General features: G+C 50.9%; 6 protein-coding genes across 6 annotated transcripts; 2 read left to right on the top strand and 4 right to left on the bottom strand.

Annotated features, from left to right (window-relative positions):
- Positions 1-27: 27 nt before the first annotated feature.
- Positions 28-809, top strand: NUU61_008097 (uncharacterized protein; the record flags this gene model as incomplete). The annotated part of the gene is made up of 2 exons (XM_056658622.1): positions 28-274; positions 415-809. 2 exons carry the CDS (start codon positions 28-30, stop codon positions 807-809), a joined length of 642 nt encoding a protein of 213 aa, XP_056508915.1.
- An 858-nt stretch (positions 810-1,667) lies between these two features.
- NUU61_008096 (argonaute family protein) lies at positions 1,668-4,678 on the bottom strand (the record flags this gene model as incomplete). Its single annotated transcript, XM_056658621.1, has 3 exons — positions 1,668-3,328; positions 3,393-4,420; positions 4,641-4,678. 3 exons carry the CDS (start codon positions 4,676-4,678, stop codon positions 1,668-1,670), a joined length of 2,727 nt encoding a protein of 908 aa, XP_056508914.1.
- A 4,347-nt stretch (positions 4,679-9,025) lies between these two features.
- Positions 9,026-10,355, bottom strand: NUU61_008095 (SOS response-associated peptidase; the record flags this gene model as incomplete). The annotated part of the gene is made up of 3 exons (XM_056658620.1): positions 9,026-9,663; positions 9,756-10,275; positions 10,329-10,355. 3 exons carry the CDS (start codon positions 10,353-10,355, stop codon positions 9,026-9,028), a joined length of 1,185 nt encoding a protein of 394 aa, XP_056508913.1.
- A 264-nt stretch (positions 10,356-10,619) lies between these two features.
- Positions 10,620-12,092, top strand: NUU61_008094 (TPR domain protein; the record flags this gene model as incomplete). Its single annotated transcript, XM_056658619.1, has 1 exon — positions 10,620-12,092. The coding sequence occupies one exon, from the start codon at positions 10,620-10,622 to the stop codon at positions 12,090-12,092; it is 1,473 nt and encodes a 490-aa protein (XP_056508912.1).
- Positions 12,093-12,784: 692 nt separating this feature from the next.
- Positions 12,785-14,197, bottom strand: cpcB (40S ribosomal protein RACK1; the record flags this gene model as incomplete). The annotated part of the gene is made up of 4 exons (XM_056658618.1): positions 12,785-13,210; positions 13,449-13,766; positions 13,896-14,022; positions 14,118-14,197. 4 exons carry the CDS (start codon positions 14,195-14,197, stop codon positions 12,785-12,787), a joined length of 951 nt encoding a protein of 316 aa, XP_056508911.1.
- A 519-nt stretch (positions 14,198-14,716) lies between these two features.
- On the bottom strand, positions 14,717-15,686 carry NUU61_008092 (succinate dehydrogenase assembly factor 2; the record flags this gene model as incomplete). The annotated part of the gene is made up of 2 exons (XM_056658617.1): positions 14,717-15,150; positions 15,221-15,686. The coding sequence occupies 2 exons, from the start codon at positions 15,684-15,686 to the stop codon at positions 14,717-14,719; spliced, it is 900 nt and encodes a 299-aa protein (XP_056508910.1).
- Between the last annotated feature and the right edge of the window lie 402 nt (positions 15,687-16,088).

Raw genomic sequence — 16,088 nt, 5'->3', positions numbered from 1 at the left:
CTGCCCTCGACATCTCCAATCTTCACCATGGTGAACAGCTTGTGGTTCAAGTGGAAAAGCTTCCGGCTTCCCTGGCGAAAAACCTTTCTTGTCGGTCAGTCTGAAATCGTATGCGCTCCCCTTCGTCGCAACGCTAACCCCCGTGTCATCATTCCAGGCCAAGACCTCGCCGGCAACACATTTTGGGAGTTTAAGGATGTGCTGAACGCTGGCCGATTCCGACGCATCGTCAAGTTCGACCCGAAAACCCACTACGGCGACGTCAAGGTTACACGTGAGTTTTCTTTCGCCAGTGGGCAGGCTGCGCGCTCGGGTCTATTTAATGAGGCCGGATGCGCTACAGTCTGGGAGCCCCCAAAAACATTCCCAATTTTCGAGATCAACTCTTTTTGGCTGACTTGCCCTTGTTTACAGCACAATGGCACCAGTGGCTTCGATACGTCCGAGAGAACCCACCGAGCATCCAAGAGCAGCAACAAGATCTCATCCGCCAAGCCCAAATCAAGGAACTCGCCCGACTTGCCGATGAACGTTGGGCTAGCAAGCCGTCCTTCCTTGATAAACCGCAGGCACAACAGCCGGAACCAGGCACCCAAATTGGTGATGCCACATTGAATCCGACGACAGCCGAGGCCGCTAGTCCAGCGCAGGCGCAAGCTTCGTCAGCATCTTCGTCCGGGACGTCATCGCAAGCGGATTCAACTTCGGCAAGCAAACAGACCAAGAAAGAAGAAAATCCCTGGGCCAAAGCCAGTAACCCGGGAGACGGTTGGCAGCCCGAGTCATGGACTCCGACCTCGCATCGGTGACTGCTCTTGAGATCGATCAAACCTCTGCAACGATCTACGAAATTGATTCTTCTCGAATGAGCACTGGATACGGGACAAACCAACAGGACTCGATATCTTTTTTTTCTGAGTTAATCGAGAGAGCAGTCCAAAATTCTCCGGTTATGCGATGATTCCCCGTTCCGTTCTCTCTCAGCTTGCCATCTCTGGAACGATGAAAACCCTAATTCCTGTCTTCAAGGGCAGGCATTGCGACCACAGCACAAAAACCTTTCAGATCTTTCGTCTCTCATTTGGGTCTGTGAACCAAATCCCCTTGGGCCAGGACATTACATTGGCCCATCGTCGGGTTGAAGACCCATAATGTCCACTCCATGTATATTATGCTGAATTTTCTCGCCAATATTCCCCAAAAATATCATGTCTGTTTTCTCTACTCAACTCCATATTGGATAGGCCATTCAAATAGCTACGAATCCTCTATACTGGAGAGCCAAGTTGCTTCCCAACTATACTATTCGACAGGAACAAAACACAGATGGGCGACCTGAACGGTCTTTTTTTTTTTATTGTTTTGTATTTTATCTGTCTTGTATCATATCTCAACTCCCCTTTTTTTGGTGTTTCGCAGTTTTCTCTCGTACCATATAGCCCTCGCCCCCTTTTTTTTGGTGTTTTCATGATTTTTTTCTAATCATCTCTCCAGTCACCAACGTCCCAAAACCAATAATTGAAAAAGGGAACCAAAATGAAAACATCAAAACGAACTACAAAAGTCAGATACCAAAGAAAGAAATCAACAAAATGTCAGAAAAAAGGGTCCCAAAAAAAAAGGCAGACCATAGATCAGGGATCATGGGAGCTTTGCTCGTTCACCATCTAGATATAGACCATCCGGTTCAATTTGCGGGGATTCACGCCCACGACCCGCTCTGAAGGAGGAGGGATTTCAGCTCTGTGAGGGCCACCCTGGGCCTCTTCCTTCGCCAACATCTCCCAGTAATAGGCTTGGACCCACTTGCGAGCGCGGTCACAGAATCTGTCGGCCAGGAAGGCAGGAGTGGCGTAGCTGATCGACCGAGTGCAGCGGCCCATCATGTAAGAAATGTTGTGGGTGACTTCCTGCAAGATATCGGCGGGCTTTCCGGCGGTGTTAGCCTGGGGGTTTGTGAAGATCTCATCGTGGATAACGACGTAGTGAGCGGGTCTGGCGGTGCCCTGGAGAGGAGCCTGAGCCTGCAGGTAGAAGTCCCAGTAGATGGGGCGGGTGACGCCACGGTCAACCACCGTGCCATTGATCAAGTTCGCAGTCCGGTCCTCATCCGCCTTCTGGGTAGCATAGAAGCGGACGTTGTGACGTTTACCGACGACGACAATGCTGATGTTGGGTATGTTCTGGCGGTACATGTCTTTCACGGCTTCGCGCACTGCTGGCAGTTCTTCGTTCTTGACCATCGGGAACTGGCCCTCGCTCACACCGTCTCGGTAGATGAGGATGTTCTGGGGCAGGCTGCCTTTGTTGTGCTCTTGCCACACTTTCAGCCGGCCTACAATCATTTCCCGGAGGTTCTCGACGTTCTCGACGCGGCGGGTCTGGATGCGGGCTTGACCAGGCCATTGCCCAAGCTGTCCATTCACAGTGGCAACAATGGCGGCAATACTGGGGCAGGTCTCGGGGTCGGTGCTGGAGGGATGGGTCACATCGAGACCGACGACCATGGTCTTGCCGGCACCGAGGAAGCGCGAGTGAGCACCTTCAAGCAACTGATTCATGCCCCCGAGCTTGAGATTGACCTTCATGGCATTGTTGCTGTAATACTGGTCATTGGCCTTGAACAATTTATCAAGGGACATGCAATGCGTCATCAAGCCCCATTTAACATCTCCAGCCCATTTGACATAGTTGAAGACGCGAGCATCCTGAGTGTGAAGGACAACTACCGCCAGCTGGTAATTAGGGGCAAGCTCCTGGAATACCGCATCAACTTTGGTTCTGATATTATCGTCTCGTCGGATCATTTTGCCTGGAAGCTCACACGGCGGCAACCGGAGACCATGATCGCGCATCTTTTTGTGAAAGTCGGCCATGTACCTAGTCATGTCTTGGGGCTTATGAGTATAAATCTGAATACAGGTCCATTTTTCAAACGAAACGCCAGCGCTGAACCGGGTCTGGATGAGGTTCCATGAGCCACCGCGAGGAGTGACTTTCTTGTCTGTGTATTTCAAGACGGGAGTAGAGAGAATGCGGCCGGGCACGGCGATCATTTCGCTTTTCTTTGTTCGCAATCCCATGCCATCGGTGCCCCCGTTGTTGACACCCATGATTTGCAGTCCTTCGTTCATGATAGACTGATAGTTCTCAGGCGGTCTCCGGCAACTGAATTTGATCATGCCCTGTCGCTGAGCAGTGGACATCTCTCCACCAAAAGACTGGCCTCGAATGATAGTGCAGACATCGATGGGAAGATAGATCGGTTTGTCACGAGTGCCCACATTCATCACGGGTCGGTCGTGAGCTCTGAGAATAATATTGTATTCTGGATTTAATCAAAGTTAGTCCACCGTCAAGCTGATATTCAGAATATACGGGGCAACAGATACCTTTTTTGAAATAGTCGGTCACGCTGATGTACTGGTTCGTTGTGTCTTGCCAAAAACAGACGTGGTCCGCACTCGATCCCAGATTGGGTACTTGAGGCGGATGTTCAGTTCGACGACCATCGAGGGGAGATGCAAGTCCTGCAATTGTTTTGATTCGTTTGAGAGATTTCCCAACTCTGCTCGTCCGAGGTCCCAAGTGCGACGTTTCGACTCTCAGGCCTTTGACGTAGCGGTTAAAAAGAACCCGATCTCTGCCGAAAGTGTTTTGAAAGTTTTCAACCAAGCCCATCAAGGGTCCCTCAGAGTAGAAGGACCCGTGGTTAATGTTCAGGTTGAGCAAGATTCGCCCAGCTGCCAGTCGCACACTCGAGTAGTAACCACGCACTGCCTCGATGCCCGCCCCGAGGTCCCAAGACTGTTTTGTTTGAGGGTTCATCCGGAAGACCTTGTGTCTGGCCTTTCCAACAACTTCCACGCTGGTATTACGAGCAGGATAATCGCTGAGGAGGATGTTGAGTGCTCGGACAGTGCCTTCCTCGCTGGGAACTGTGTCTCTCCGTTCATCATTCCGAAGCTGCGTGAGCAACAGCTCGGGGTTGATGGTCCCATTTTTTGACAGCGTAACGGTGAAGATTTTTGGGTTTGGTTGATTCTCAAAACCTACTTCGAAACGGCGTCCCTGGACCACAGGCAGGTCGGCGAGGGTAACAATCTCGTTGGCGAAATCTGTGGCATAGGTAACACTAGCCAATTCGGGAATGTCCAGAATCTGACTGAAGAGATCTTTCATTTGCGCCCGAATGGGATTGGCGGGAGTGACAACGACGTTGTAGGAGTGGAAGATGATGCCAGGCCGGAAGTCCAGCTCGAAGAAGTTGGCCCGCAGCGTGATCAGCCGACCTTGGATTCCATATCCTGGTCGTCTGGCGAGAGCATCCTTCGGAGGAGCAATGGCTTGCGTCTTTTTGATCCAGCTATCCTCATACTCGTGTGCACTCTTGTTGGTTTCCGGGACAGGCTCTTGTTTTCTATAATCAGAAATGTTAGATTTGTTTCTTGCAACCCAAATCAAGAACAGCTTACCTAGCAGGCTGGTCTTGGCCTTGACCTTGCCCTCGTCCTTGTCCTTTTCCCTGGCCTTGGCCTTGGCCGCGTCCTCGATCTCCGCCATATCCTCCTCCACGGCCACCGCCACGATCTCCTCGACCGCGGTCACCACCACCACGGTCTCCTCTACCACTTCTAAACGGCAAGTCGCCGTGTTGACCACGAGGATTCGAAGCCATCTTGTCGAAAGTTTTAGGACGTAGCTAAATGGCGTGAAAAATGAGATTGGAAAAGATGGAGGTTCTCGTTCGGGGACAATGGGCCAAACTAAGAATGGAGGAATCCGGTACGGGTGTTAAATGGAACTGAATGTTGGCGTCGTCGAGGAATACAGGAAACGTCCAAGAATGTCAAGTTCCTGGAGTTGCAAGAGTGGGAAAGCGTAAATATAGAGTCAGGGGCCGTCAGATCTAGGGGAATTTTTTTTGGATTTTCGTCCTTTACGGGTCTGTGAAGTAAGTTAGCAACAGACCATAAAACTCAGGATGAGGAAACAAACGACCAACCTGGGGAGTAAGATAAAGAAAAAGGTGAGGATGGCGGAAAAGAAGATTATGAGGGTGAGGAAACAAGCGCAGTCGAGAGGTCGCCGGGGTGAGGGAAAACGTAGAAACCAGCCGCGATTTCGAATCACGGCGGGACGGGGGAGCACAAAGTCGAGACGTCGATTTGAAAAAAAGAATCAAAAAATCAGAATCTTGTAAAAGTCAATATCAAAAAGCAAATCCAGTAGGAAGTGAGAGCAGGCGAACGGGCAAGTGAGGTTGGATTAACAAATTTAGAGTTGAGGTTGGGGCAAGATAGAAAATGGCGTAGACGGTAAATCAGAGGTAACAAACGTGGCAGTGAGAACGAGAGAGAGAAAATATATGGGAGTAAGCGTGCAAATCAGAGAATGTAGCAGGGTAGAATTTAAGAAACAAGCTAGCAGTTGAATAGGCTGAAGGCATGTGTAAGAGATCTAAAGAAAGAGCATACCAAAAAAAAAATTGTCGATAGGATGTAGGAAAGAAGGAAGATTGAAAATAGAAGAAAAGAATTTATAGTGCTAGGTCAAGAATCGATATCATTCACTAGAGGAACATATTGAGTATAGGCAGCTATATAGTAGGCAGCATACAGCAGAGGGTTACGCTTAACTAGGGATAGGATAGTGAATGATAGGCAGTAAATATCACTAAATATGAGTTTGATGATGTAGCATAATTCAAATAGACTTATTTTACCTTTAGAAAAGGCGATGGGAACACTGACGCCTCTAAAGGCAATTGGCTCCTAGATGTTAGCCTAATTTAATCTCCCCGCTGTCTTAAGCCACTCTCTAGGCTGCCCTAACCGACCTAAAGCACTCTCAGAGCTACTTCCTCAACACCCTAATAACTCACACCCACTGCTCTGGCTAGCCAGTGTTGGCCCTTCTTTCTTCAAGTCTTTTCCTAGCGATAAGGAATTTTCTTTCTTTCGCGTATCGAAAATTCAAGTGAAGAAATGCTCTTGTCTTACATTGTTTATACTCTCCAGCGCTTACTCTGGAGCATATGGTCTAATAACTAAGCCCTGTTATCTATGAGAGGTTCTCGAAAACCAAAGATCCGAATTGACAACAAGATACCTATCTCGTTTCGAATCTCACTCAAAAGTTTGGCAGGGGTTCATTTCAGCTGATGCCCTTATCCTCGGTACAAATTCAGATTCATTGAAGACAAAAGACAACTATACTCGGCTCTTCCCGAGAATTATGGGGACACCTCCCGCTAGGCCAATCAAATGTGGGCCGAGTCACTCTATATTTGTGGTTCTCGCGACCCACTCTCTTACGAGCGGATATAGTGTCGTAGGCTTAAACCCATGTCTGATCGCTCTACTTAAATTCCGTGTACTAGCATACAACACGGTATATTCTCTGCTCTGCATCCATTCTGTAGCTGTACAATTTATAAGATAAAGTGATATTCATGACGTGCGGATTTGACATTCGCATACAATATTTGTTATTAAGCTTCTTCATGGAAGAGTAACCTCACCGACGACACAGCATTGTGGCCATAGTGCCGTAAGGGGCTAATGATAATAATGGTAGTGGGGATGGGGACGACAATGGTAATGATGCTGGACTTGGTTCGTACGCCCAGGGGCATTTCTGGTGGACGGTGTATCATTTGATATCGAAGGCAGATCTTCAGCGAATGGAAGCACTTGGTCAATATCTGCCTCTTCAATCTCAACTCGCTTTCTTTGCTTTATGCTTGAGGTGGAATTCTGCGACTCGGGTTGAATACCGTATTTCTTGAAGATCCCAGATATGTTTTCTTGATCTTCGTCGGTAAGAAGTGACAGTGCCAGCAAAGATTCATAATAATCAAGGCTCTTTCCAGAAGATAGTGTAGTTGAGAAGGAGTTTCTTTCGAAAATTGAGGTATCATGGCCAGTGTTGGGTGTCTGGTGAGCGAGTCCCAATATTGTTGAGGCATTTTCATGGAAATATCCACATTCATGATGATGAGAAACTGAATCGCCGGTGAATAACGGACAGGTTTGGTCATGACTTTGTGATGCAAGAGAAACATTCCCGACTGTAGGTAACGGGGACACTGCCAGGCTTTCTGCGAGGGTCGGAGATAAATCGGCGAGGGAACCTCCAAGGTTTTCCGGCTCACCCAGAGGCTCATTGCAAATGGCCTCCGTGAGAAGACTAGAACAAGTTGGGAGAGGAAGCAAGCTTGTTGGAAGAGAAATGAGACGATGGGGATAAAACTTTAGATAGTCTTCTTCATCTATTTTGACAGGCCAGGGGAGGTTGGCCTGGAAGACCAACAGCAATATCAGCTCTTTATAACCAAGCTCATGATCAATCCTCGAGGCGGTCCTTGACATGGGGATTCAGGATGTCGTGTCTTTTGGGGCATTGATCGTCTTTGCGGCCCTCGATAAGAAGTACCAAGGCCAGTCAGAGAGTGTTTTCAAGACACAGCCTAGAATTCAAGTAGGTCACACACCGATCTTTTCCCACGCGGGCCCTAATCGTTGGTGAGTGGCGAGGAGGAGCTGATCTTCCTCCTTGGTCCAACTACCCTTTTGCAACGCGGGATCTGACAAGTGGAATCATCTTTTTCGACAGTCCTATCCCTTGAAATTAGCTTCTCTTCAATTGTAGGCTAAGCTCAATTTGACCTACTTTGTTCGTTCTGCCTGGGAGTTGTTTGGAGATTTCGGTCCATTGCCCTCTCTTTTTAAGATTTGAAGCAATAAGCCGGAAGATCAGTTTCCTTGGCTTTTGCTATGGTTGGTGTCAGACCGAGGGGAGAATGGAGACTGGAAGCCATAAATGAGGCTATAGACGCAGGAAGCCATGGCGTAACTCTCCACCCATTTTGGGAGGGCTAAAAGTAAGCCAAACCATTGGTTTTAATCTCACCGCACGAGATTAGTGCAACCGGGGTGATAAGAGTGACATAAATAATTCACTGAGTCACAGAGCAGAGCGTCCTGGCTACTATGGCACTACGGCTGCACATATGGGGAGAAGGGCCGCGTACTGTAGCACATGGGACCCCCTGGACTCGGCCCAGTGTTGAAATTATATAGACTGCTCGAATTGACTACCATGAAGCTGTCCATCAATCAAAATCTCATTGAATTCCCAACGAAAGCTTTTCCAAATGTCGTTGCACCCCTTGGACCCAGCTACCCCTGAGGAGATTAAACAAGCTACCAATGCAATAAAAGTAGACTATGGCGTGGATAGCAAAGATACTCAGACCAGACATACCCAGGTAAGTCCTTCACATCTGATATATACTTCTTTGCTATATGTGATTTTCTCGCTGAAAATCAGTTCCCTTTTAAAGGCTTCATGTATATGTGCAACCCCGAAAACAATACTACAGCTTCTCGCTGGACTTCATGGTCATTGTAAACCTCTGCAAGATGGATATAGAGAAGATCATTTGACTACCTCTAGGCTCGGATCAATCTGCCACTACCGTGGGCTCTCAAATCTCGCATCGACTGACGATCCCCGTCGAGCCAGAGTACAATCACCACCTGCAGAAGAATCCACCTCAAACTACCATGAAGCCCTACCAGGTGATCCAGCCTGAGGGAACACCTTTTAGTGTCCAAGGACGACCTGTAGAGTGGGAGAAAATGGCGCGAAGCTGGGTAGGAGACAAACGCCTCGTCAGATCCATCTCTCTAACATCGACAGGCATAACCAGCTCACAAGAGAAAATAATTCCAACCAAGGGCAAACCCCCAGCCTGGTCAGATCTCGAACTTATCGATTACCGTCGCAATCATATCTCGTGAAATATGGATTAGTCTCTGGGTTTAGACTTCTGTTATCTTTGCCCGCATTATCCCGGTCGTTCATGAGAGCCGAGTAGTCAACCCAACCTTGCAGTTTACAGCCCGAGTAGAGTTGGATAGTATGGGAGTAGACTGCAGTTGGCTTCTTCGTCGATTTGCGCTGACAACGAGCATTGCATCCGCGGGGCTAGTGACCGAATAAGTCATTGATCATTATGCTATTTGAAAAAGTTCGTGATGCGCTGTGTTCCATCTGTGGGCTTGGTCCCACTGGGCTTCTTCTTCATCGGTGAATTATGCGTGGCACTCCGCATCTTTGTCGACTTCTGTGGAGAACGAGTTTTTGAGGCCGAGTCTAGCTTCGGTTTCTTGACCTCGGGGGTACTCGAAGCGTCCGGTGTATGTACTCTCTTGACACCCGGCACCGGCACCGGCGCATGGTCTTCATGATCCCCTTTGATGTCCTCCGTCTCCTGTGACGCAGATTCTTTCTTGGGAGACATTGTAGTAGTCTCAGTGGAGGCCTCAGATTTGTCTTCTTTCTTCTTGGCATTGGCGAAGAAGTTTGCAATGTTGCTCTTATTCTCCTTGCTGCTGACGGGAACAATAAAGTCCGGGGAGTTGTTGCCGACTTTCCCGACTTCCTTTGGGACTGCGTAGCACTCCAGCTCGCCCTCGTACGGCTTGAGGATGGATTGCAAGTCCTTTGACCATGTCGTCCGACTCGGATCGAGCCATGTGCTCATCGCCTTACTCCCTGGTTCCAGGATCACTGGCATGCGGTCATGCAGAAACTTCAGGTAAGGATTCGAGGAGGTCGTGATGATGGTGTAGGTATAGAGCTTCTCGTCGGAGCCTTGACAGAGCACAATCTCACCCCATCAAAGTCAGGTCTCTCGATCAAGTAGGCTGATAACAAACTGCAGGAAAACAAGGCAAATTACTCACCCTCGTAGGAAACACAGTCCCATAGTCCAGCAAAACACATCAAGTCGCCATCTTTACGTTTCACAAAATGCGGGATCTTTTCTTTTCCACCGGGCCCCTTTTTGAGCCATTCGTAAAATCCCTGGCAGAGCACGATGCAGCGCTTGCGCCGCTTCATGGTCGTCCACATGCCGCGGTCCTCGATCAGCGAGTCCTCCCGGCAATTGATCGTGCGCATTAGAGACCCATAGTCGGGCTGTCCTTTCGTCCAGAAGGGGATGAGGCCCCATTTCATGCTTTGAATTTTGTACTTTGTTGCAGCGGGTTGCGTTTCGTATTCATCTATCTGCGCCGGAGTCTGTTCTGTGCAGTCTTGTGCCTCGGAACGACGAGAACGTCCCTGCTCCGGGACATCTGCGCGGTAGACAGCGCCGAAGTTTCCTGGTGCAAAGTTGTAGGTCTCTCTAACTTCGTCGTCTTCTGGTACTTCATCCACTTGCATGCCTCTGTCTTGGAGGCGCTGTTGAATGTACGCCAAGCGCTGTGTTGTCGATGGTTAGTTGGGGGCAGTATTGCGAGGGACTTGGAACATACCACTCCCAGAGCGTAGCGACCACACATGGCTGGGGGTGTATCAATGCTATCCAGTCCGAAAATGTCTCATATTATCGAGAGTTGAAAGATCAATAGACATCTGGGGACGCAGGCAAGAAGGTGGATCGACGTCATCCGGGGCGGAGCTTGGACCAGCAGAAAAACGGGTGGTTCCTCATCCATGTTGAACTGCACATCGCATCCCGACGAAACCATCGAATTGAGAGCGGATCTCAACTTATACTCCTAGTTGAATTGCCGAAAATCACATAACGACAATCACATTTCTCAATGTTCCGCACAGCGTCACGGCGCACCAGCGCCTATGTCCCGAATCTTTTCCAACCACAGCGACAGTCCTTGACCCGATCAATATGCAGCAACCACACACGACCAACCTTGCACCCCAGATACCGCAATGCCAAACCCCCCATTAACAGCTTATCCATATCGCGCGCGCGACATCTCTCCTTCGCCCAGCGCGTGCGTCTCAGCTTCCGCGACGCTTCCAAAGGGATCTGGCGCAAGAACCCGGTCCTCCTCCCGCTCGCGATCCTCTCGGCCGCTGGCGCCACCGCAGTTTTTGCCTACATCTCCTACGTGGAATTGACACGCGTGGGGCCTCAGTACCACAAGTTCCCGCCGCCGGTCGCCGACTCACTCCGCACGGCAGTCTACTACACCGAGATCGATCTCAACCCGCCCAAGGCGCTGCAGGCGTACAAGGAGGCACTGCGAATTGCCGTGGAGATGGGTATGCACCCGTTCTCAGATGAAGTGCTGGGAATCAAGTTACAGGTGGCGTTGATGCTGGAAAAGGCCGGGCTGATGAAGCCTGCGATCGAGGTGCTGGAGCGGTCAAAGAACGAGGCCCTGAGCTGGGTTGATGAGGGGAGGAAAATGGAGACTGCTGCCGCTGGAAAGTTGCAGCAAACCAAGGTTCCGGCGCAGGCAAAGGTTGCCCCGGAAAATGTCCAGATCAACCAGGACGCACTTCAGGACACGAAGAAAGAGCTGAAGGCCCTGGAGGAGTTCGAGGCGCGCCAGCGGGATAAGGCGCTGAAGAAGGTTGTGGGCATGCAGATGAAGCTGGCAGAGCTGTACTCGAGCGAGTATATACAGGAGGACAAAAAGGCCGAAGCCGCGCAGGTTGCCGCTGTCGAGCTGTGTCTGAAGGAAATGCACCGCCGCCAGAAGCTAGGTCTCCCTGTTGGTGGTGGCAGCAGCACCAGCAGCGGCGATGGATCAGAAGGCGAGTCCTGGCTGAACCTGACCGAAATCGCTACAGCTCTCGCAGAACTGGCGTCCACTTATACTGCCCGCGAGCGGCACGAGCTGGCAATGCCCCTGTACCTGCGGGCCTTGGACATGATCCGGGTGGCGGAAGGCGAGTCGCCCACCTGTAAGCAGGTCGTGCTGCTCAACGACGTCGCCAGCGCCATGGCCGGCCAGGCGCAACGCCCGGCGTCTCGCGCCCAGCCCCAGCAGCCGGTGTCCCGGGAGCAGACTGTCGACGCTGCCCGACAATGGGCGCAGAAGGCGATCGATGTTGCGGCGCGCATTCAGCCGCCGGTACGCGACGAGGAGTGCGACCTCAGCTGTGTGGCGGCCACCTACAACCTCGGCGAGCTGGCAGAGCTCCAGGACAAGCCGGGTGTGGCTCGGCAACGCTATATTGAGGCCAAATCACTCGCCAAGGGGATGGGGTTTGATGAAGGGGTTGCCCTGGCCGATGCAGCTCTGAAAAGACTCCCGAAGATATAATGGCAATCCTCTCTCTCCGGAACCTGCGGACGGAATCTTGATGTGTACAGTACGACTCTATAGAACCCCTGCTCATATATTTTCTACCCATCTTTTCTGGGGATCTTTTGGCTAGTTTCAGTCTATTGTATGGAGGTTAGGAGTGATAGGAAGTACGAGAGTGGACTGGGAGAGCCGAAAGACAAACAGTAGGCAATTAAAAGAGCGAGTATATCTACCGGAACGTGTGAGAACAGAGCTCCGCTGAACCTCGCATTGATCTCAACAGCACCGCAAGTATCTACAAGTGTGGCCTATGGCATCCATGATATACAGATCGGCAGGAATCAAGGGAAATAAGAAAACAGTTTTGATGCCTTTGTGGTATTAGAACATCTCATGCCATCAACAAAAACCCAGACATTCGAGTTAACGAAAATCAGAGGTTCTTAGCACAAATCAAGCTAGGCATGTCAGAAAACACCCCCTCCGGAGGGAGGAGCTTCATAGCTCGTGGGCTCATACAATCCAACCTCCGCCTCAAAAAAAAAGAAGTCTTGAAAACCTGCGAGGCTTTTTTTTTGAACTTTTTTATTTCCCTGATCGGTAAAATTCGAAAGAAAAAAAGGAGGGGCCTCAAGACGTCTCTCTCCTTCTCTTTTCCCCGTTTCCCCCGACTCGCTTTTTTCTTCAATACTCCAAGAGACTCATATCTATGCGCGCGACATGACACCCCAGGCACGGATCTTGTTGTCGGTGTAACCGGCGAACAGGGTCTGGCCGTCGGCGGACCAGGCCAAGCTGATACACTCGGGGTCGCGGCTCTTCTTGCCCTTCTCGACGTACTCGGGCTTGAGCTCGTCCACCTTGCTCTTCTTCTCGAGGTCGAAGATGGTGATGCTGCTGCTGGTGGCAGCGCAGAGCCAGTAGCGGTTGGGGGAGAAGACGAGGGCGTGGATCTCGTCACCGGCGTGGAGGGAGTAAAGGTGCTTGGACTCGTTCAGGTCCCAGAGCATGGTGGTACCGTCCTTGCCACCGGAGGCGCAGAGGGAGCCGTCGGGCGAGATGGTGACGGTGTTGATGTAGCCGGTGTGACCGATGTGGTCGGTCTGGAGGCGGCAGGAAGCGAGCTCCCAAACCTATATCCCGAATTCTGTCAGCATCGTCCACAAATTTCTGGGGTACGATTCAAAGAATAAAAAGATATTCTTCTCATTCAACACACTCAAGTGTTGATATGTCCATCAGGCATTGGTGAAAAATTGTCTCATCGCCTCAAAGGGCTCTGAAGTAGCAAATACGTAGAATATGCAAACATCATGCGGGGCAGTGTGGGTATTTTTTTCTTCTTCGGAGGGGAATCGAATTCGAGCGTACCTTGACGAGCTTGTCCCAACCAGCGGAGACAATGACGGGGTTCTGGGGGTTGGGGCTGAAGCGCACGCACGACACCCACTCGGTGTGGCCCTTGTCGGTGATGGTGTACTTGCAGTCACCCAGGGTGTTCCACAGCTTGATGGTGCGGTCACGGGAGCCGGAAACGATCTGGCGGTTGTCGGCGGAGAACGAGACGGAGAGGACATCGTTGTTGTGGCCGACGAAGGTGCGGGTGGTGTTGCCGCTGGACAGCTCCCAGAGGCGCAGGGACTTGTCCCACGAGGAGGACAGAGCGTAGGCACCGTCGGAGGAGATCACCTATAGGGCGCGCAACTCGACAGTCAGCCAATCAATCCTTAAATTCCTTCATTCCATCATCTCATTCAACGGCGTCCAATTTTTTGTTTTGCGAATTATTTTTGGGGGGGATATGGGGAACAAGCGTACACAGTCAGAGACAATGTGCGAGTGACCCTCCAGGCTGCGCTTGGGGTAGCCGTAGGCCTGCTCGTCGCGGGTGAGGTTCCAGATGATCAGGGTCTTGTCGCGAGAGCCCGACAGCAGCATGTTGGGGCTAAATTCATCAAAACAATCCAACAGTCAGAACCTGGGCCACCCAGAAAAAAAAATGCAGTCCGAACCGGATCGGGGAAAATGGCCGCTTCTTACTTCTCCAGAGAGGTCGCCAGGGAGGTAACCCAGCCATTGTGGCCCTCGAGGGTGCCGCGAAGAACCAGCTGCTCAGCCATTATGGGGAGTGAGACGATGGAAGGAGAGAGAGGATGGGCGGAGTAAGTCGTAGACTCTTCTTGGGGGGGGATAAAATCGCAGAGGAAGGAGACGTGCCCGCCCAAGCCCTAAACTGCTTGGGTGCCGCTTGTGTGGTCCACCAGCCCTAACAAGCGAAGGTCACGTGGTATCTATACGGCCGGATCAACGTCTCGACTTTCTGCCAGTATTTATGAGCTCACCCATGAATAATGTGTCTGTTTGCAAACCAGAATCGGGTCCATGCTAATCTGGAGAAACGGTACTTGGTCAACTTATACCATGGTGCACCTCCCGTTTTCGCAATGATACCATTCTGATCCGGGTTGTTACGAGGTATATGATATTGACCATAGTATGCCAACCAAACTCTACAATTGGTTATGTCACACCATTTTCAACCATTCTCGACAAATATACACATTCCCAAGATCATCCATGGAACATATAGTACAAAGTTTCCCCCAACGCGGGCGGTTACCCGCATGGACATTCCCGCATCACGAGTCAAAAACCTGGACATTAGGCATGCGACCCAGGCCACCACCCGTCTTCTTGTTCTTGGCAGACTCAAAGCCCGTGGCGCTCTTATCGCGGACATGCTCCCTCAGCAGGCGCAGAACCTCCGAGTCCGCCCAGCGCGACGGAACGGGACGGTACGCAGCCTTGAACGCGCCAACGGTCTGCGCCCACTCGCCGCTCTTTGCGCCTGTCTGCTTCCAGGTCTCGGTCACCGTGTCCTGGGGCGTGGCGGATGTCTCCTCGACCGAAGCCGGGGGGTCCTGGGTCGCCCAGTAGTAGATGTCCCAGTCGTTTTCGTCGAGGAAGCGGTCATATTCCTGCAGTTGCGGGTGCGTCATCTGTCCTAAGTAGATGTCGGCAAACGTCGACAGAAGCAGGTCGGACTCGAGGATTCCGCGCTTCCGGCTTTGATCTAAGAATGAAATTAGCGTGGTCGTGAGAGACGATGATGAGGATTAAAAAAAAAAAGACAAAGAACGAACATAATAACCGAGCCCTCGTCGTCGTAACGTCCTCCCCAACCCGCTTCAACGGCTCAACCTTAAAAGTAATACCTTCCATCTCGCCAACCCCAAGCTCAGGCTTCTGCGCGCCCTGCTCCTGACGGCCACCTGTAAAGTGCTCAACCTTGCCTGGGTACGGATCCGCAGGGCGGTAGTTAGGATCAACCGAGTTCAACATCTCCGGCGGCGAGGGCTTTTCGCCGACATTCGGGTAGTCCTTGGTCATGGTGGAGGTGGAGTTGGTCACGAATTGGTTTGGCGGCTTGCCGGCCTGGTTCTGGCGGTGCTCTGGCGCCGTGGAGGAGGCATGATCACTGGCACTTTTGTTTAGGCGCAGAGTGGTTGAGCTGAAGGGCCGGCTCAGGACCGAGGCGCGGGTGCCGAAGGTGCATGGCGAGGAGGTGGTGGTATACAGCATACGATAGGCGAGTCGTGGGGCTGTCATTTTGATGGGTTTTAATGGGCCGTCTCTGACAATGGTTTGAAATGCGATTTAGTCGCCGGGGAGGGGTGAAGGCGAACGAATGGGTTGTGTTGATAAGACGCAATGTCGGCTTGACATCATCCGGAGTAATGCGTGTTTGTAATGTTTGCATTTTGCATGTCCACCGAACAGCCGATGATTACACAGCTTCTTCTGTTTACGAGGCGGTGGGTTAATTGCAATTGAATTGTGAATTCGAGCAATTGGACATGAAAATAGGCTCAGTGTATTGCTTGACTACCATGAAGCAGCAGACGAATCCTCGACAGAAATACAGGAACTCATGACCTACAAATAGTATAACAGAATATCATAAATCAGAAAGCAAACTAATAACTCGACAATCTATTGTCTGAAGAATAA

This window comes from Penicillium alfredii (genome assembly GCF_028826965.1).
Source record: "Penicillium alfredii strain IBT 34128 chromosome Unknown utg000010l_segment0_segment0, whole genome shotgun sequence".
NCBI classification, from domain to species: Eukaryota; Fungi; Ascomycota; class Eurotiomycetes; order Eurotiales; family Aspergillaceae; genus Penicillium; species Penicillium alfredii.
Note: the sequence above shows the minus strand (reverse complement) of the source record. Positions and strands in the feature narration are given on the sequence as shown.